The following is a 15982-nucleotide window of genomic DNA, read 5'->3' as shown; positions in this document are numbered from 1 at the left end:
TCAGAGATGAAGTATGTGTCCCGTACTTAGATGATGTTTTAGTATTTAGCTCCAGCTTCGATCAGCACATCCAAAATGTGAGACAGGTGCTCAAACGACAGCGAGAGTGTGGCATAAAGCTAAGAAGAAACCAAAAGAAACCAAAGAAATGTGACTTTTTCAAAAGTGAGGTCTGTTATGTGGGTCAAGTAGTTTCTGCAGAGGGATACAAGATGAATCCCAAAGACGTGGAAGCAGTTAAAGAACTGAAGCACGAGACACCCACCACGGTGCGAGAGATGAGAAAGTTAATGGGATTCCTCGGTTATTACAGATCCTATATACCAGACTTATCTAGGATCGCCAAGCCCCTCTATGAACTGTTAGCAAATCCCAAGTCTGAAGTGAAACAAAGTCAAAAGAAAAAGGGGATTAGCCGCAAGTCTGCTCTGTTGCCACCTTCTCACCCAGTTCAGTACACAGCCATTCATAGAGAGATAGTGAACAGAATTGTCGATCAGCTGACAAACCCACCAGTAATGGCATACCCCGACCTAGAGAAACCCTTTGTGCTTCATGTGGATGCCTCTGAAGATGGCCTAGGTGCAGTGTTGTACCAGCGTCAAGAGGGCGTTCTCAGAGTGATAGCATATGGATCAAGGACCTTGACAGCAGCAGAGAGGAATTACAAGTTACATTCTGGCAAATTAGAATTCCTGGCGCTGAAATGGGCCATAACAGAGTGGTTTCGTGACTATCTTTTCCACGCACCTCACTTCACTGTGTACAGTGACAATAATCCTCTGACATATGTCACAAAGTCAGCAAAACTCAATGCAGCTGGACACCGCTGGGTGGCAGAGTTAACGGATTATAGGTTCACATAAAAATACAGGCCTGGAACAGCAAATACAGATGCAGACTTCTTGTCACGCAGACCAAGGCCCATTGAAGAGGTCATCCAAGAATGCACAGAGGAATGCCAACAGGAAGCTATTGAATACATTGGGAAAGCTCTGGACAGACAAAGCTGGAGAGCTGAATTGGATCTTTACTGTTACCTGTAATGAAGATGCACTGCCAGAAGGATGCAAAATCTCTGAGCCAATTCAGTCTCTTGCAGTAGGGGACATAAGAACCACTCAAAATGCAGACCTGGTCATAAGCAGAGTTGTGGCCTTGAAAAAGACACATACCTACCTGAAACATAAAGACAAGTTGCCAGAGGACAAAATCGTCAGACAGCTTCTCAGAGAGTGGCCCCATCTACAGATAGATAGAGATGGCATACTCAGAAGAGAGACTGCGACGAGAAAGCAGCTTGCTGTTCCTGAGTCTCTGAAGCTTGTTGTGTACAAACACCTCCACGAGGAAATGGGACACTTAGGTGCAGATAGGATGGTGGCTCTTGCGAGAGAACGCTTCTTCTGGCCTAAGATGAGACAGGAGATGGAACACTATGTTACACGGGTGTGTCGCTGCATAAAGAGAAAGAAACCTAACAGAATAACCAGAACACCTATACATAGCATTGTGACTTCTGCACCATTTGAGATGATCTCCATTGACTACGTACACTTAGACAAGTGAAAGGGTACAAGAATACATACTTGTGGTTGTAGATCATTTTACTAAATATGCACAGGCATATGCGACAAGAGACAAGTCTGGGAAGACCTCCGCCAGAAAGCTTTGTGATTAATTTATCATGCGTTTCGGTTTCCCATCCAAGATACACCACGACCAGGGAAAAGAGTTCGAAAATAATCTCTTCCGCAAGCTCCAAGACTACTGTGGTATTCGTCACTCCCGGACTTCCCCCTATCATCCTCAAGCCAATCGCGCAGAGCGCTTCAATAGAACACTGTTGGGTATGCTGCGCACACTTAAGGAGTCTCAAGTCCAGGTGGAAAGAGCACCTTAACAAAGTGGTCCATGCCTATAACTCAACAGTGCATGAAGCAACAGGAGTTTCGCAATTTTTCCTTCTCTTTGGCCGAGAACCAACATTACCAGTGGACCTGATGTTCCCCAGGACAGGAGAAGAGAGAAACCAGTCACAGACTGGCTATGCAGAGAAGTGGAGAGAGGTTATGCACGAAGCCTATGCCATTGCAATGCAGAATATTAAGAAAAGTGCAAGAAGAGGACAAAAAAACTATAATCAGTGTGCATGGAGTTCTACCCTTGAGCCAGGTGACCATGTCCTGGTGAGAAACCTCACACCCAGAGGCGGCACTGGAAAACTACGTAGCTACTGGGAAGACATGATTCATGTTGTCAAGGGAAGAAAAGGCCCTGATAGTCCAGTGTACATAGTTGAGCCATTGCAAGAAACAGGGAGAAGACGTGTATTACATCATAACCTACTCCTGCCATGCCCCTACCTGGTTGAAGAGATAGATGTCTGCGAACCCATGTCTCAAAGACATACACAGTGGAAACAAAACAAGACGGAGAACAAGAAGACAACATACAGCCAAGCACAATACTTACCCAACAGACACAGACAGTTCCAGTGAAGAGGCATATCACTTGTGGCCAGCCGTTAGACATGCGGATCTACCCCTAAACGCAGAGGCAGGAGAGTTATGTCCAAGGGGTGAGACACCCAGAGACAGGCCTGAGGTGGCGTTCGCACCTGAGGAACACCCTGAGGAGGAACATGTGGATGAGAGATATAGCGTGGAGGAAGAAACTGAAGCTCCGGCTGTGGAATCCGAGAATGAACAGAGTGATGCTGAAACATGGAGGGACAGGCCTAAGAGAGTCCGACATCCCAGGCGTATCTACACCTATGACCAGCTAGGCCAGCCGACCTTCCAACAGCTGAAAACCTGCCCTGTCAGTGTGAGAAACCCCTCTGGAGCCAGCCGTGACCCGTCCAGCAGATCATTATTCATGTATCCTTTTTGTCATGAATAGACATATATATTCACACAGACAATTTAAAGTTAGATTTTCTTTAATGTCCTACATGAGTTACAGTTCATGGTGATAACTGACACAGATTACAGAGTATAGAAACAGGTTATCTGGACATATATTTAAGTAATAAGAACAGAAAATAGGGGGATACTATGGGAGTATTTTTGAGTTAAGACAGCAGTGTGGTACATACTGTAAAGGAAGAATTAGTAGTGTGTACACTTACATAATAGAATTACTGAATACATGGCTTTGAAATGTGTGAACACACAGTCTGTGTGTAAACAGTATTTTCCTGTTCCCGTTCGCGAAGATTTGGGGGACCACCAATACTTCTATGGCCTATTCACCCTCCAATACTAATGGACTATGGACTTTGTCTTGTGGACACGAGAGACTTTTGAAGAAAAAAAGAGAAAATGGACTATTGAGATAACACAGCCTAACCACCCTGTAAAGTGTGATATGTGTGATACTTACCTGTTTATCTACCTTCCACCAAGAGTTCTATTGTTGTATTGACATTAAGAAAATGTGTGGCACATTTTATTTTAGTGGGGGAGGGTGTTGCGACCTAGATATATTTGTTAGTTTGCATAATTATAATTTACATGGAAATGTGATGGAATATATTTAAGGAAAGATATTGTGGTTGTATTGTGTTTTGGTTTTGTTAATATCCTGGGTACGGTTCTGATTTATGTGGGTGTCTAGAGGTTGGGGTTCTGGGATGATGATGATGTCATCAGCAAGCGTTTTGCGCGGGTTAAAAGAACATGCTTTGTAAAAACTCCAATGACCGCCTTTGAAAATAAAGTTGCCAAAAGAAAGATGAATAGATGTCTGTTTAAGGGTGCAACAGTTGCCTGCGAGGTTATTCTTGATAGTGGATTGACTGAGGTTCTGGAAAGAGATCAACTCAAGAAGAGAGTCAATAGCTGTGGTTTTCAAGCAATCTTTGAGAAAGTTTGAAAACAGAGTTGTGGTTAGTATCTTTTGATTGTGGGAGGCAATTTTTGAACTACATCTAAACCTCATGCGGCTGCTGCAGCATTTCTCATTTGGCGTGACCTGCGCTGGGAGAGAGGGAAACAGCATGGATGGGGGTAGTGTGCGGGCAGATGTCTTTATATAGGGTGAAATGGAATGAGAAATGCAATACAAAATGTCTGAAAGGGGTGTATTTATGTATATTTGCCACATTGCCTCAATATGTTTGTGTCAATACATCAAATATCATTTTGACTGATGGTTTTTCAAACCTTATTGGCTTCAAGGTGACATCATTCTGATGTACCATGTGCAATTTCATGCAATTTTAATGTCAACCGTTTCATAACCTTTGGCCCAAAGCTGACCAAAGCTAATACTCTGCCCTTTCTTTTCATAAAGTCTCAACAGGTGTGTAGCAGAGAGGATACAGAGACTGACTTGTAACCTTATGCTCATGAGTTCAAATCCCCATACAGCCTATTGTTGTTGGCCAAACATGAAGTAGTTTTGCTCTCTTGTTGTCCAACTCTTGACCTTCTACAATGTACTTTTTTGTAATATTTTGCCATTTTGCGGAGGAACCCGCATCGCTGCTTGCAGCTATATATATATATTTTTTAAAATAGAATAGAAGTATGCAGTGGCATAACGACATCTCTGACGTTGATAACAAACCAAACCGTTTAAAAATCGGTTGAAAGTTATGGTCATTTTAAAAGTAGGCTACATGTAGCACCAACACAATATGGGTGCGCGACTTTACTGTAGCAAGGTGGCTGCCATGTGCGGATGTTCGACTCGGTTGTCCGGCAACATGGACGAGACATCTACCCTTTATATATATATATGATTCGTTTATACGAATCATATACGATTCGTTTATACGTGATCCATCACCTGCACATGACACAAATCACGCCAAATTCCAGCAAGGAAATAGCAGACGTATGTAGCCTACGAAGATGTCCGCGGCAGACTCAAGAGAACTCAAGAGGTTGGTAGCTAGGAAGATTAGCTAACCTTCTACATCCCTGGCCGTACCTGGAAGAATTTTTCGACATGTTGGGATGCAAAAACAACTAATTTCGAATGCGCTGCTAGCTCTGCGCACCCGAGTAGGCTACCACGAGCTAATGGATTTCACAAACTCGCCGTCTAATTTGAATAAAGACTATGATAACATGCCTCTGAAGTTTGACTTTTTGCAGCATTACAATACTTAAAGGCAACTAGTCATCATATCTTCCGCTCCATGAAACACATGTTAATGCTTAGTAGTAGACACATATGGTTCTTTAATGTATTTGCATTGTACTAAAATGTGTTCATTTTCAATGGGCATAAACAGGTGCAGCCCACATTTTTCAACATTAACATTTCAATATAACAAGTCATTATGGCCTTTGGAAAAATGTTTTTTTGGGGGGAGGTGGGGTCGTGCATTATAGACCCCTGTGCCTAAGCTTTTGTCCTTAATATTTTTTTCCCTTACTACTTTTACTTTTATACTTTAAGTAGTTTTGAAACCAGTACTTTTATACTTTTACTTGAGTAAAAAGCTTGAATTGATACTTCAACTTCTACAGAAGTATTTTTAAACCCTAGTATATACTTCTACTTGAGTAATGAATGTGAATACTTTTGACACCTCTGGAGACAATGGACCATCAACAGAAGTGCGTGTGGGAAACAGCTGAGTCTGAAAATAGGTGTGTGTGATAGGTGAGTCTGAACCCAGATTTGTGTGTGGCACCAGTAAGAGAAAAAGAGAAAGAAAGAGGGAGAGAGAAGGGAACAGGGGCTTCCTGTTGCAGCTCATCACCCTGGACCACACCCCGCAGAGGGAGAGCACTGGGATCACTGAACACACCCACACACATTTAGGAACATGCACACACCCATACATTTTACAAGCTACACACACATTTAGAAACACACACGCTGTAGTTTATAGATCCTGTAAAGCAAATTCCATGATTTGCTTTACAGTACATTATGAGTACATTATATACGTGTGAAATGAGTTCCTGAAAGCATGTGCAAAGCGCCAAACTTTGTCACACTGAAATGTGGAGTAAGACCGTAGAACAGTTTCTCTTCTGTTTTCAGATCAGGTTTTAATGGGGGGAGCCAAAAAAATACCTATCTACGTCATTTTGACCCATCTACGTCAGATCACTGAATGGTTCCTCCTGCTGTACTGTTATTGTAGCCTACATCAGCTAGCTAGCTAGCTTCAGGATGTCTCCCTCCACCTGCAACTGCATCTTCCCTGGATGCAAGAACTTCAGCTGCGCTGTGAAGGACTGAAATATTGTGTGTCTATTCCAATATGTTATGATAGTATCAATGACACAAATCTGTGTTCTAGAAAGAGTGGTCTGGAGTCGCAGAGGTCCGATAATATCAGCTTTAATGCAGCAGTTGGAAATCAACAAGTACAGAGCTCTGGGGTTGTCTATGTTTCCCTACCCGCAACAGAGTTTGGGCTGGTTCACAAAGTCCAACTGGCTATCTTTCCCTGCCCCAGCATATTATATACAATGCAATTGAAACACAAGTATCAAAAAGGGTTCAGCTTGTTTTCTCGTGCGTCAGAGAGTTGTTCTTGCCTACGCGTCCCACCTGCTCCGGTGCCATCTCCACCCAGTTTCAAGGTTGTTTCTGAAAATGAAGAGATAGAGACACAAAGAACAGCCTGCTTCCCACACCCTGTGTGAGACACCATTTTTAAGCCTGAGCACACTTCTCAGATCATAAGACAGAACTTTAATAAGCACAATGCATAACTTTACTAAGCACAATATATTCTTTAGCTGCAACACTATTTAATTTACCTATTGATGAGGAAAGGAAAAATAGCTGTATTGATTTTGTGAAAAGCCACGCTGATGGAGAGCTTCGGATGAACTCCAACAGCCGCCTCTTCAGTGACCATAACTCGGCGGGCGGATAGTTTTAACATGGACCAGAGACAGACGGGGTTCAGTGACACACGGCTTCTCTTGCAGCGCGGAGCCGTACCGAGCATCGCCCTCCCGGCCGTTCCTCCTCCGGTCGCACCTGGACCATCCACCGCTGCCAGCAGTTCATCACTCAGTTCTGTGTGCTTGTTATAATTATACTAGATAACCTTTCCAGAGGTATCTCTGCTATGAGTTAGTGCAAACCGCTAACTGGATATTAGGCTACTCGGTGTAGAATGATGGTATTTTGGTGAAATGGTAGCTAATGTGCTAGAAGTAATTGGAGAGTTCACTGTATGCAGTCTCTTGTCCTTTTTTACTCCTGTGTTACAGCTCAGGGGAACATTTCATTTATATGCATCTGTATGTTTCACTCATTGAACAAATAAATTATTATATTGTTTTGTTCGGCTCGACGTAGCGTCCATTATCTGGGTCGTAAGTAGGCAGCGAGGGGCGGAGCTTTATCTCCTTCAGGCGACACTCCCCCCCAGTCTCAAGCAGAGAAGAGTGCTGATTTTCTCACGATTTCAAAGCCTAATTTAACATACTTGTCGGTGTTTTTTTTCATTCGAATTTGGATGGGTAGTTAATAACACATTCTTCTGTGGTGTGGTGAACTTAAAACACGTTTTCAATTCCACTTTACAGGATCTTTAAAATAGTCATTTTTTAAAGATGATGCCCCCAAAACTGTACTGTATACTGAAGTGTTAAGTCCACATTATACACATGAATCATTTGGCAGAGATTCAAACCCAATGACCTCAGTCATGCAAGACATCAGGTCGCAACAGTGTACTATAGAGAGTCAGTCTCTACTAGTTCTCTACTTCACAAATACAGTAGGACAGTCAAACCCCTCACAGCTCTGAACAATTCTGTTTGACCTCAGTCCTGCTCTGTAATGACCTCAGTGGGAGCCTGTTACATTGAGATTCTCTCTCTGTCTTTCTCTCCTCTGTCGTTATACAGTATATTCCTCTTTCTTTCTTTGCCTCTCTTAATTTCAATCTATTAGCCCTTGTAAGCAGCAGCCCTTGATTTGCAGGAACATGGAGAGCGAGATAGAGGGTGAGAGAGTGAGAGACAAAGACAGGGAGAGAAATCAAGGAGGAGGGGGAGGAAGAGAGAGAGAAAGAAGAGACAGTGAGTGAAATTTCAGTAGTTTTGCCTCCAGTGAGAAACAGAACAGACTGAACTCAGAGCTAAATTGGGGGTCATCCAAAGAGCCACCTGCTCATGTCCTTCTCTCTCCCTCTCACACATACACACAGGCGCAGTGGGCAGGGCAGAAAGAATTTTGGCTATGGACAGAGGCAGAAGAGCCAGAGTGTGTGTGAGAGCACATCTCTCAGCTGGAGCAGAATGACAGACGATAAACGGCCACAGAACCTGGCGCTCATTAAAGAGCTGGAGTACATCCTAGACTCCTGCAAACTGGAGTTGACTCCCATAGCTGAGGTCTGGCCCAACCTCTACATAGGAAACGTGTGAGTATGCATCTCATTTTGACTCTTTCCTTAGCACTGTTACAGCTATGTCCTGCTACTCTCTGTTAGGGGTCTTGCTGGCTCACTGCTACCAGTATTGATCTGCCTTCTAGTCAGATGCATACACATTGCCATGACAGGTTGTTCCTGGGCTGTTCCAACCCTGGTTATTTCTGGTCGGCCTCTTATGCAATATCACATGCTTCACCTCTCTGCTACACTGCCTCTGTGTGTGTGTGTGTGTCCTCCAGGGCCATTGCCCAGAACAGAGGAGCATTACAGAAGCTGGGCATCACTCACATCCTGAACGCAGCCCACTCTAAACAGGGCAGCATCGGCGACCAGAGTTACTACGGCAATGCCTGTCTGTACTGTGGGATCCCTGCTGAAGACTCTTCCCACTTTGATATCAGCCAGTACTTTCAGGCTTCTGCAGACTTCATACACAAGGCCCTGGAGACCAAAGATGGTATGGTTGTGGGTGTTTGTGTGTGTGTGGTGAGTCTGTTTACTTTAAAGCATGTAAAAATACACTGAGAATTCTTCATAATATTTACATTTTATTAGTTTAGCGGATGCTTTTATCCAATGAGACATACAAATGCTAACTTGACTCACCAGATGGTTTATTACACATATCCATCTGGGAAGTCGTCTTTGGAAACTGTTTGGGAATCACGGGCTAACTTCAACCACACCTGTAGCTACTAGTAAGTTCCTCAAAGGTTGCTGATTGATTCAAATCACTGTGGGTTTGGGCACAAACGGATAAGATGAAACTTGGCAAGATAGATTTCCGCTTGGTCATGATCTTGTGAATACAGAAGTCTCGCAAGTCATACAAAATGGTGCATATAGAAGTGCAGCAGAAAATCAAGCCTATTGGTAAATAGGGTTATTAATGAGAGCTTCTGTACACCCTCCTCCCTGTCTCCAGGAAAGGTGTTGGTACACTGCATCATGGGTATGAGTCGTTCCGCTACACTGGTCCTGGCTTACCTGATGCTGCAACGACGCGTCACATTACGAGATGCCTTGAGACATGTGATACAGCGGCGTGCCATCTACCCCAACAGGAACTTCCTGGCGCTCCTACTCAACCTCGACACTCAGCTCACACGCAAGAGAAGGCTCTGCCCTCTCCTCTGACAGCTCCTGTTTGGTTCCTCACACCTCTCACTGCTCTCTCCTTTTTGGACAAAAGTCCACTTACCCTCCTCCATATTTCTTTCTCTCCCTCTCTCATACCTGTTCTTTTCTCCCCAAGTGCATGCCTCAAAACATTCTGCACTCTTCTAACTCACTTCATTCAATTGCTTGAAAATAATGAGCCCTTTCGCTTTACAAATCAGATGTTCCTAAAAGTGTAATTATGATTGTTGTATATACTGTGTGCATCATTCCTGGTACCTAGTAAAAACCTTATTTCTATGAATGGGCTTGTTCTGTTTCTTTGTTGACTTGTAATTCAATGCTAATGATTTGCCCAGATACAGTACATAACTTCAGATTTATTTGACTAGTTGTAGGTATTATAGTTAGTAGTGAATAGCAGTTATTTGTAGTGATGAAGAAAGTGTTTAGTCTGTCACTTCATTAATGGAGTGATTAAGTTAAGTTTAGTTCTGGGGTATAAGTTTTATCAATCTTCAGATTGGGAGAGAAACCAGACCTCTGACAAGAAATTACACAACACCAGGCTTAGGTCTCAATCATGTCTCCACTCTGAAGGCCAGAGGACGGTGTTTAAAGTGAATAGAGAAAAACAAAGATAACATACAGCCAATAGGTGTTCTTGTAGGCAGGCAGATACAACACCATAGAGCTGTGAGAGTCACCAGAACACAGTAGCTTTCTGTTGGAACACATATAGCATATATGAATGGATGATGAGGTAATAGCTAAGGTGATTAGCATAAACATATAGGATATCCCATTTCTTCCATAGTTGGTGCAGGTAGATGTTTATGTCTGGTGAGTTCTGAGTAATATCTTGATGCATGTTGTTTCACAGGGTGACACTGTAGTATGAATAGCAGAAACACAGTCCACGAGAGCTAAAAATACAGAGAAAACAAGAAGCTATTTGGTGTCTCTGTCAGTCTCTAAAATGCCCACCCACTTAAAACCCAAGGTAACTCAAGGATACATATATGAGAGGATTTCAAATAATATTTGAGGATGGAGTGGTGGTGTGAGTAATAGTGTTGTGAGAAAGTGTGTTAGATATAAGCCGATGGGACATCAGACATTCAGCTTTCCAGTCTTGAGTTCTGGAGGGTGTATTTGTCACTGAAGGGGTTTATAATTACACATTTAAAAAAAGACTGCAGTGTGTGTGACTGTGTTTGAGACAGAGAGAGTGCAAGGAGAAGAAGCTTGTATAAGAAGAGGAACTGTCTCTTTAAGGTAAGTTTGCATCTTTTCAGTTTGGGATTCATATAAATCTAGTATATCTTGTTGAGTCAGATGGTTGTCTGGATTTGTCTGGCTCTTGAAGTACAGTAACTCACATCTCTCTCTATTTTCAAATGGTTCAAAGAAACATGGGGCACACTGTGTACCTTTTACTGATCTTGTGTGTGTGTGTGTGTGTGTGTGTGTATCTTTATGTGTGTGTTTGTTTACATGTGGGTGCATGCATGTACACATGAATGTCTGTGTGGGTGCATGTGTTTATATGCATGCATGTGTGTACATGTATATGTTCATGTGTGTGTGCTTGTATGTGTGTGTCAGCATAGATGGAGCCATGCTATGAACCTCCATCAGTGTCTGAGCTGCAGGAATTCTTTCTGGCAGACAGAAAGCCCACTGGACACCTCAACCAGGTCTGGCCCAACGTTTACATAGGCAACGAGTAGGTCCGCGCGCACACACACACACACACACACACAAACACACACACACACACACTGGTGCACACACAAAAGCACATACATACAGGGTCACAAATACAATCCCACAAAGTCACAAACACACACGCACAAAAGCGAAAAGTGAAAGCACTATACCATCATAATTTTTTGTGATGTGTATTTTAGGGTGGCAGCCCGTGACAAGGCAACCCTGCACAGCCTGGGAATCACCCACGTAGTCAACGCTGCACATGAACCCCCACAGAAAGGCCCTGAGCCCTGCTTCTCTGTCAACACTGGCCCTTATTTCTATAGAGACATGTCTGTGGACTATTATGGGGTTGAGGCTGATGATGCTGTGGACTTTATCCTCAGTCCGTTCTTTTACCCTGTAGCACGTTACATCAGAGCTGCCTTGGCCATGGAGGGTGAGACACACACACACACACGTAGGTGTGTGCTCACACTTGATTTAAAGTGTCTCTCTATAAGACTTACTGAAGTTATCCTAACCCCCTTTGTGCTGTAGGCCATGTGTTTGTTCACTGTCTGATGGGAGTGAGCCGGTCTGCAACTTTGGTACTGGCCTTCCTCATGATCTCTGAAGGCCTGAGGCTGCAGGAGGCTGCAGCTGCAGTCAGGCAGCATAGAGATATTTTCCCCAACCCTGGCTTCCTGCTGCAGCTACACAGACTGGATGCCAGCCTGGAGAGGGAGAGGAGGAGAATCCAGGCTAAGAAACTGTAAACTCACATAATGCACACACCGTTACAGACACACAGAGTTGAAGACACATATCCTCACACACGCACACAGAAAAGGAGGTACACCCACAAACCTACATACATATATAAATCTGCTGACATACATTCACACTTACACACAAACACACTATAGAGCACAAATTGGTCTCTATCCCCACAGAAGTCAGTCAGACTCCACCTACCAGGAAGACACTCCCCCTCTCTTAGAGTTGCGACGGATCATGTTGACCGATAGGAAGCCATTAGGAACGGTCAATCAAGTCTGGCCCAACCTCTATCTTGGAAACGAGTAAGTAATTAATGATCATTGAGTGAGTAGAGGCAGAAGTCATCATGGCCCATATTTACATCTTAAAGTGTATAATAAGCTGGTCAAAACAGACTGTATCTGTTACAGTATACAGTATCTATATTGTCTAAAGATCTTTTTATGAAATTCCTCTGACACTAAAAACCATCCTTTACCCTCCTATTGTCCTGGGGTAATAATGACCCCAAATCATATTTAAACTTAAGAAAATTATACAAAACATTAATCCAAAATATGTGGAAAATAGAACTTTGGGGAATGAAAAAAAAAAACTGTGTAGCTACCACAATAAAAGTAATGCCTATTGTCTCTGGGTCAACATGACCCAAGATAATACTGATAGGGGTGTACCTGTCCTTGTGAAGTCCAACCATATAAGGAGTGCCAAAGATGAGATATAAGACCTACTGTTTTTTTGTCAGTTATTCATGTGAATGTTTGGATTATATGGATGTTGGAAAGAGCAGAAACTCAAAGATTCTGTAATCAGTCTTGAATCAACTTGCCTTGCCCCCCAAAAAAGACCACATTTTCATTGGGCAGTTTAGACCTCCTTGACCTTATTTATTGAAGTCTGTATGCAGTCTCATTGGCATTCATGAGTTTAAAGATTTGGAGGGTTCTAGAAAGTTAACAAAACAGTTTTTTAATGACTATTTGGTAGTATTCCACACTTACCATAGCTGTAACATTGTTCCAATTTTCACATTTCTAAAAGTTTAGTTGAATCATGAGATAAATTGAACCCTGGGTTATTGTGATCCAAAGGTTATGATGACTGTGTTTTTTTAAGACAAGAGTAGGGTTTATATGGGCTCTTCAATGCCAACTGCCAAACTCAGACACATTCAGACTTCCAATCTGTTGAAATGAAGCATTTTTGGTCTTGGTGTATAGGTTGTTATGATGTTTGTAGCTGAGGGCTGTGTGTCTGTAGGTCTGCAGCGCGGGACAAACCCATGTTGACATCTTTGGGTGTAACTCACATTGTGAATACAGCAGCCGGTCTTCACCGCATTAACACCGGGCCTGGATTCTACAGCGATCTGCCAGTACCAGTGAAGTACATCGGTGTTGAGGCAGCAGACCATCCGCTGTTTGACCTCCGACCCTTCTTCAGCTCCACAGCAGAGTTTATAGACAATGCCTTAAAACACAATGGTGAGTGTACTTGCATATGCACACACACACACGTGAACACGTATGTGAAGCCCTCTGTGACATGCTTGCGTGTAAAAAGGACTATACAAATAAATTTGATTTGATTTGACACACAACATATAGAAATCTGGCCCACATACATTGTACACACTCACATGTACACACACACACAGCAGCAGCATTTTGACCCTGTGTGTCCTGTAGGGAAGGTGTTTGTCCACTGTGCCATGGGTGTCAGTCGGTCCGGAGCGATGGTTTTGGCCTACCTGATGATCTGCCAGCATGTCTCCCTGGTAGACGCCATCATGGCTGTCCGTCTGAACCGGGACATTGGACCCAACGCAGGCTTTCTGTTGCAGCTTAGACAGCTGGAGCTAAATCTGACACAGCAGAGGAGACTGGAGAGGACAGAGACCCAAACATGAAGAGATGCAAACACCTGCACAAACACAGGCCTACACAGTCAGACAAGTCCACACACACACACACACACACACACACAGGCGTGCACACAGATGAGAGCTCTGTATTAAATTTACTAATGATTAAAGTGACGTGCTGTAACATGAGTCTATCATTGTTTATGTTTTAGACGTGACCTCATAAGGCTGAAAGTCTTCCACCATTGGCTTAGAACATTACATGCAGCCTAGAAACTAAAACTAAAATAATCCAACTGAAAACAGTCGGACCCCAAAATAACTATTACAAACCCTTCCTCCATACACCTATTCATTGTTGACATTCAGTGACATGACATGCAGGGTAACATTCTTCATTACGTAACTGGGAGTTACACTGTAAGTCACTCACTCTTTCATGTAATACACCTCTGAAAACTGAGGTGTATTACAGATCTATTCATGACTGCTAAGTTAAAAGTAATCATTGTCACATTAGTGTATTCAGCTCATGTTACCCAATGATAGATAATGCCAGTGATTGAGTGTGTGTGTGCAAGTGTGCTTCTTCCTACATGCTAAGTTGCATTTTATAGAGTTCATGGCTTGTAGCTCAGCTCCCTAAAAATATAATGTTGAGCCTGAGAGGGCAGAAACCATTTATGCTGGGGACCCCACTGTACATACAGACTCTGACTGACCACACACAACCCACATACAGCCACGAAAACGCACATACTCACAAGAACACTCACTGCGTTCTGAGGAGAATATCAACCAACTCATCGGTGCCAGGCCAGTGAGGCCACTCATCTGAGACTCTCCACACACCCGAGACATAGTAGACCACAGAGAAAGAGAGAGACAAAGGAAGAGAAAGTGAGATAGTGAGAGACAGAGAAAGAGGTAAGCTATCTTTCTGTGTTGGCTTTCCCTATTATAGAAAAATATACCATCATCACCATCCAGTATTCTATCACTTTATTGAGGTTGAATGCAGACATATACATATGTACAGTAAAAATTGGAAGAACATTTTTTTTGTTGTGAGTTATGGTTTGTGAAATCCCATGATGTAGTCCAGTGGACTGCTGTAACAGGTGTAATTACTGTTTACTGGAATAAACCTTGCATGTGCATGGGTGGAATGTGCCACGTCCATAAAACTTGATGTAGTTAAGTGTAGTTTTTCCACTGCTGGGAGTCTTCCTGGTCCGACAGTGTTGACCCCTGGACTGAGAGAATTGTGGGGTGTGTGTGAGGCGTGCGTGGGTCCGCTGGTCCGGTAGAGGTGATGGCATCCTACCAGATGAAAAGCCAAGGCAGGAACCCATACGAGGCGGTGCGAGTTGACCCAGACAGCAGCTACGCCACTCCGGGGGCTTTGGAACTGGAGCAGATGTTCTGGACGGGCGTCGGAAGTCAATTCCATGTTTTGCTTTTAAGTACATTATATACGTGTGAAATTAGTTCCTGAAAGCATGTGCAAAGCGCTAAAACTTTGTCACACTGAGGAGTTAAACCGAAGAACAGTTTGTGTTCCGTTTTCAGATCAGGTTTTAATGGGCAGAGACAAAAAATGCCCTATCTATGTCATTTCGCCCTATCTACGTCAGATCACTCAATGGCTCCTCCTGCTGTACTGTTATTGTAGCCTACATCAGCTAGCTAGCTAGCTTCAGGATGTCTCCCACCACCTGCAACTGCATCTTCCCTGGATGCAAGAACTCCAGCTGCGCTGCAACGCCATTTAAGTTCCCTATTGATAATGAAAGGAAAAATAGGTGGATAGATTTTGTGAAGAGCCACGCTCATGGAAAGCTTCGGATAAACTCCAACAGCCGCCTCTGCACTGACCATTTCACGGCAGACAGTTTTAACATGGACCAGAGACAGACGGGGTTCACCAACACACGGCTTCTCTTGCAGCGCGGAGCCGTACTGAGCATCACCCCCCGGCCGTTCATCCTCCGGTCGCACCTGGACCATACACCGCCGCCAGCAGTTCATCACTCAGTTCTGTGTGCTTGTTATAATTATACTAGATAACTTTTCCAGAGGTATCTCTGCTATGAGTTAGTGCAAACCGCTAAATTGATATTAGGCTACTCGGTGTAGAATGATGGTAT

The 15982-nt window shown here is 43.4% G+C and overlaps 2 protein-coding genes across 5 annotated transcripts; both read left to right on the top strand.

Moving 5' to 3' along the window:
* The first annotated feature begins 8093 nt into the window (after positions 1-8093).
* On the top strand, positions 8094-9794 carry LOC136943197 (dual specificity protein phosphatase 13A-like). The gene is made up of 3 exons (XM_067236442.1): positions 8094-8359; positions 8611-8828; positions 9297-9794. The coding sequence occupies exons 1-3, from the start codon at positions 8109-8111 to the stop codon at positions 9506-9508; spliced, it is 681 nt and encodes a 226-aa protein (XP_067092543.1). The 5' UTR covers positions 8094-8108; the 3' UTR covers positions 9509-9794.
* Positions 9795-10505: 711 nt separating this feature from the next.
* On the top strand, positions 10506-14016 carry LOC136943060 (dual specificity protein phosphatase 13B-like). Of its 4 annotated transcripts, none has more exons than XM_067236212.1 (7): positions 10506-10768; positions 11104-11219; positions 11404-11645; positions 11747-11960; positions 12145-12270; positions 13229-13452; positions 13657-14016. In XM_067236212.1, exons 2-7 carry the CDS (start codon positions 11104-11106, stop codon positions 13875-13877), a joined length of 1143 nt encoding a protein of 380 aa, XP_067092313.1. In that variant the 5' UTR covers positions 10506-10768; the 3' UTR covers positions 13878-14016. The 4 variants fall into 4 exon arrangements, with proteins under 4 accessions (XP_067092313.1, XP_067092314.1, XP_067092311.1 ...); XM_067236213.1 differs by having other exon boundaries at positions 12142-12270; positions 13334-13452; XM_067236210.1 differs by having other exon boundaries at positions 10507-10768; positions 12142-12270.
* Positions 14017-15982: the final 1966 nt, after the last annotated feature.

This window comes from Osmerus mordax, chromosome 5 (genome assembly GCF_038355195.1).
Source record: "Osmerus mordax isolate fOsmMor3 chromosome 5, fOsmMor3.pri, whole genome shotgun sequence".
NCBI lineage: Eukaryota > Metazoa > Chordata > Actinopteri > Osmeriformes > Osmeridae > Osmerus > Osmerus mordax.
Note: the sequence above shows the minus strand (reverse complement) of the source record. Positions and strands in the feature narration are given on the sequence as shown.

Bases quoted from the DNA above. Each gene is read 5' to 3' on its own strand.
- LOC136943197 (XM_067236442.1), top strand. From the start codon at position 8,109: ATGTCCTTCTCTCTCCCTCTCACACATACACACAGGCGCAGTGGGCAG. The intron at 8,360-8,610 runs GTGAGTATGCAT...TGTGTCCTCCAG, and splicing joins AACCTCTACATAGGAAACGT to GGCCATTGCCCAGAACAGAG. The intron at 8,829-9,296 runs GTATGGTTGTGG...CCCTGTCTCCAG, and splicing joins GGCCCTGGAGACCAAAGATG to GAAAGGTGTTGGTACACTGC.
- LOC136943060 (XM_067236210.1), top strand. From the start codon at position 11,104: ATGGAGCCATGCTATGAACCTCCATCAGTGTCTGAGCTGCAGGAATTC. The intron at 12,271-13,228 runs GTAAGTAATTAA...GTGTGTCTGTAG, and splicing joins AACCTCTATCTTGGAAACGA to GTCTGCAGCGCGGGACAAAC. The intron at 13,453-13,656 runs GTGAGTGTACTT...TGTGTCCTGTAG, and splicing joins CAATGCCTTAAAACACAATG to GGAAGGTGTTTGTCCACTGT.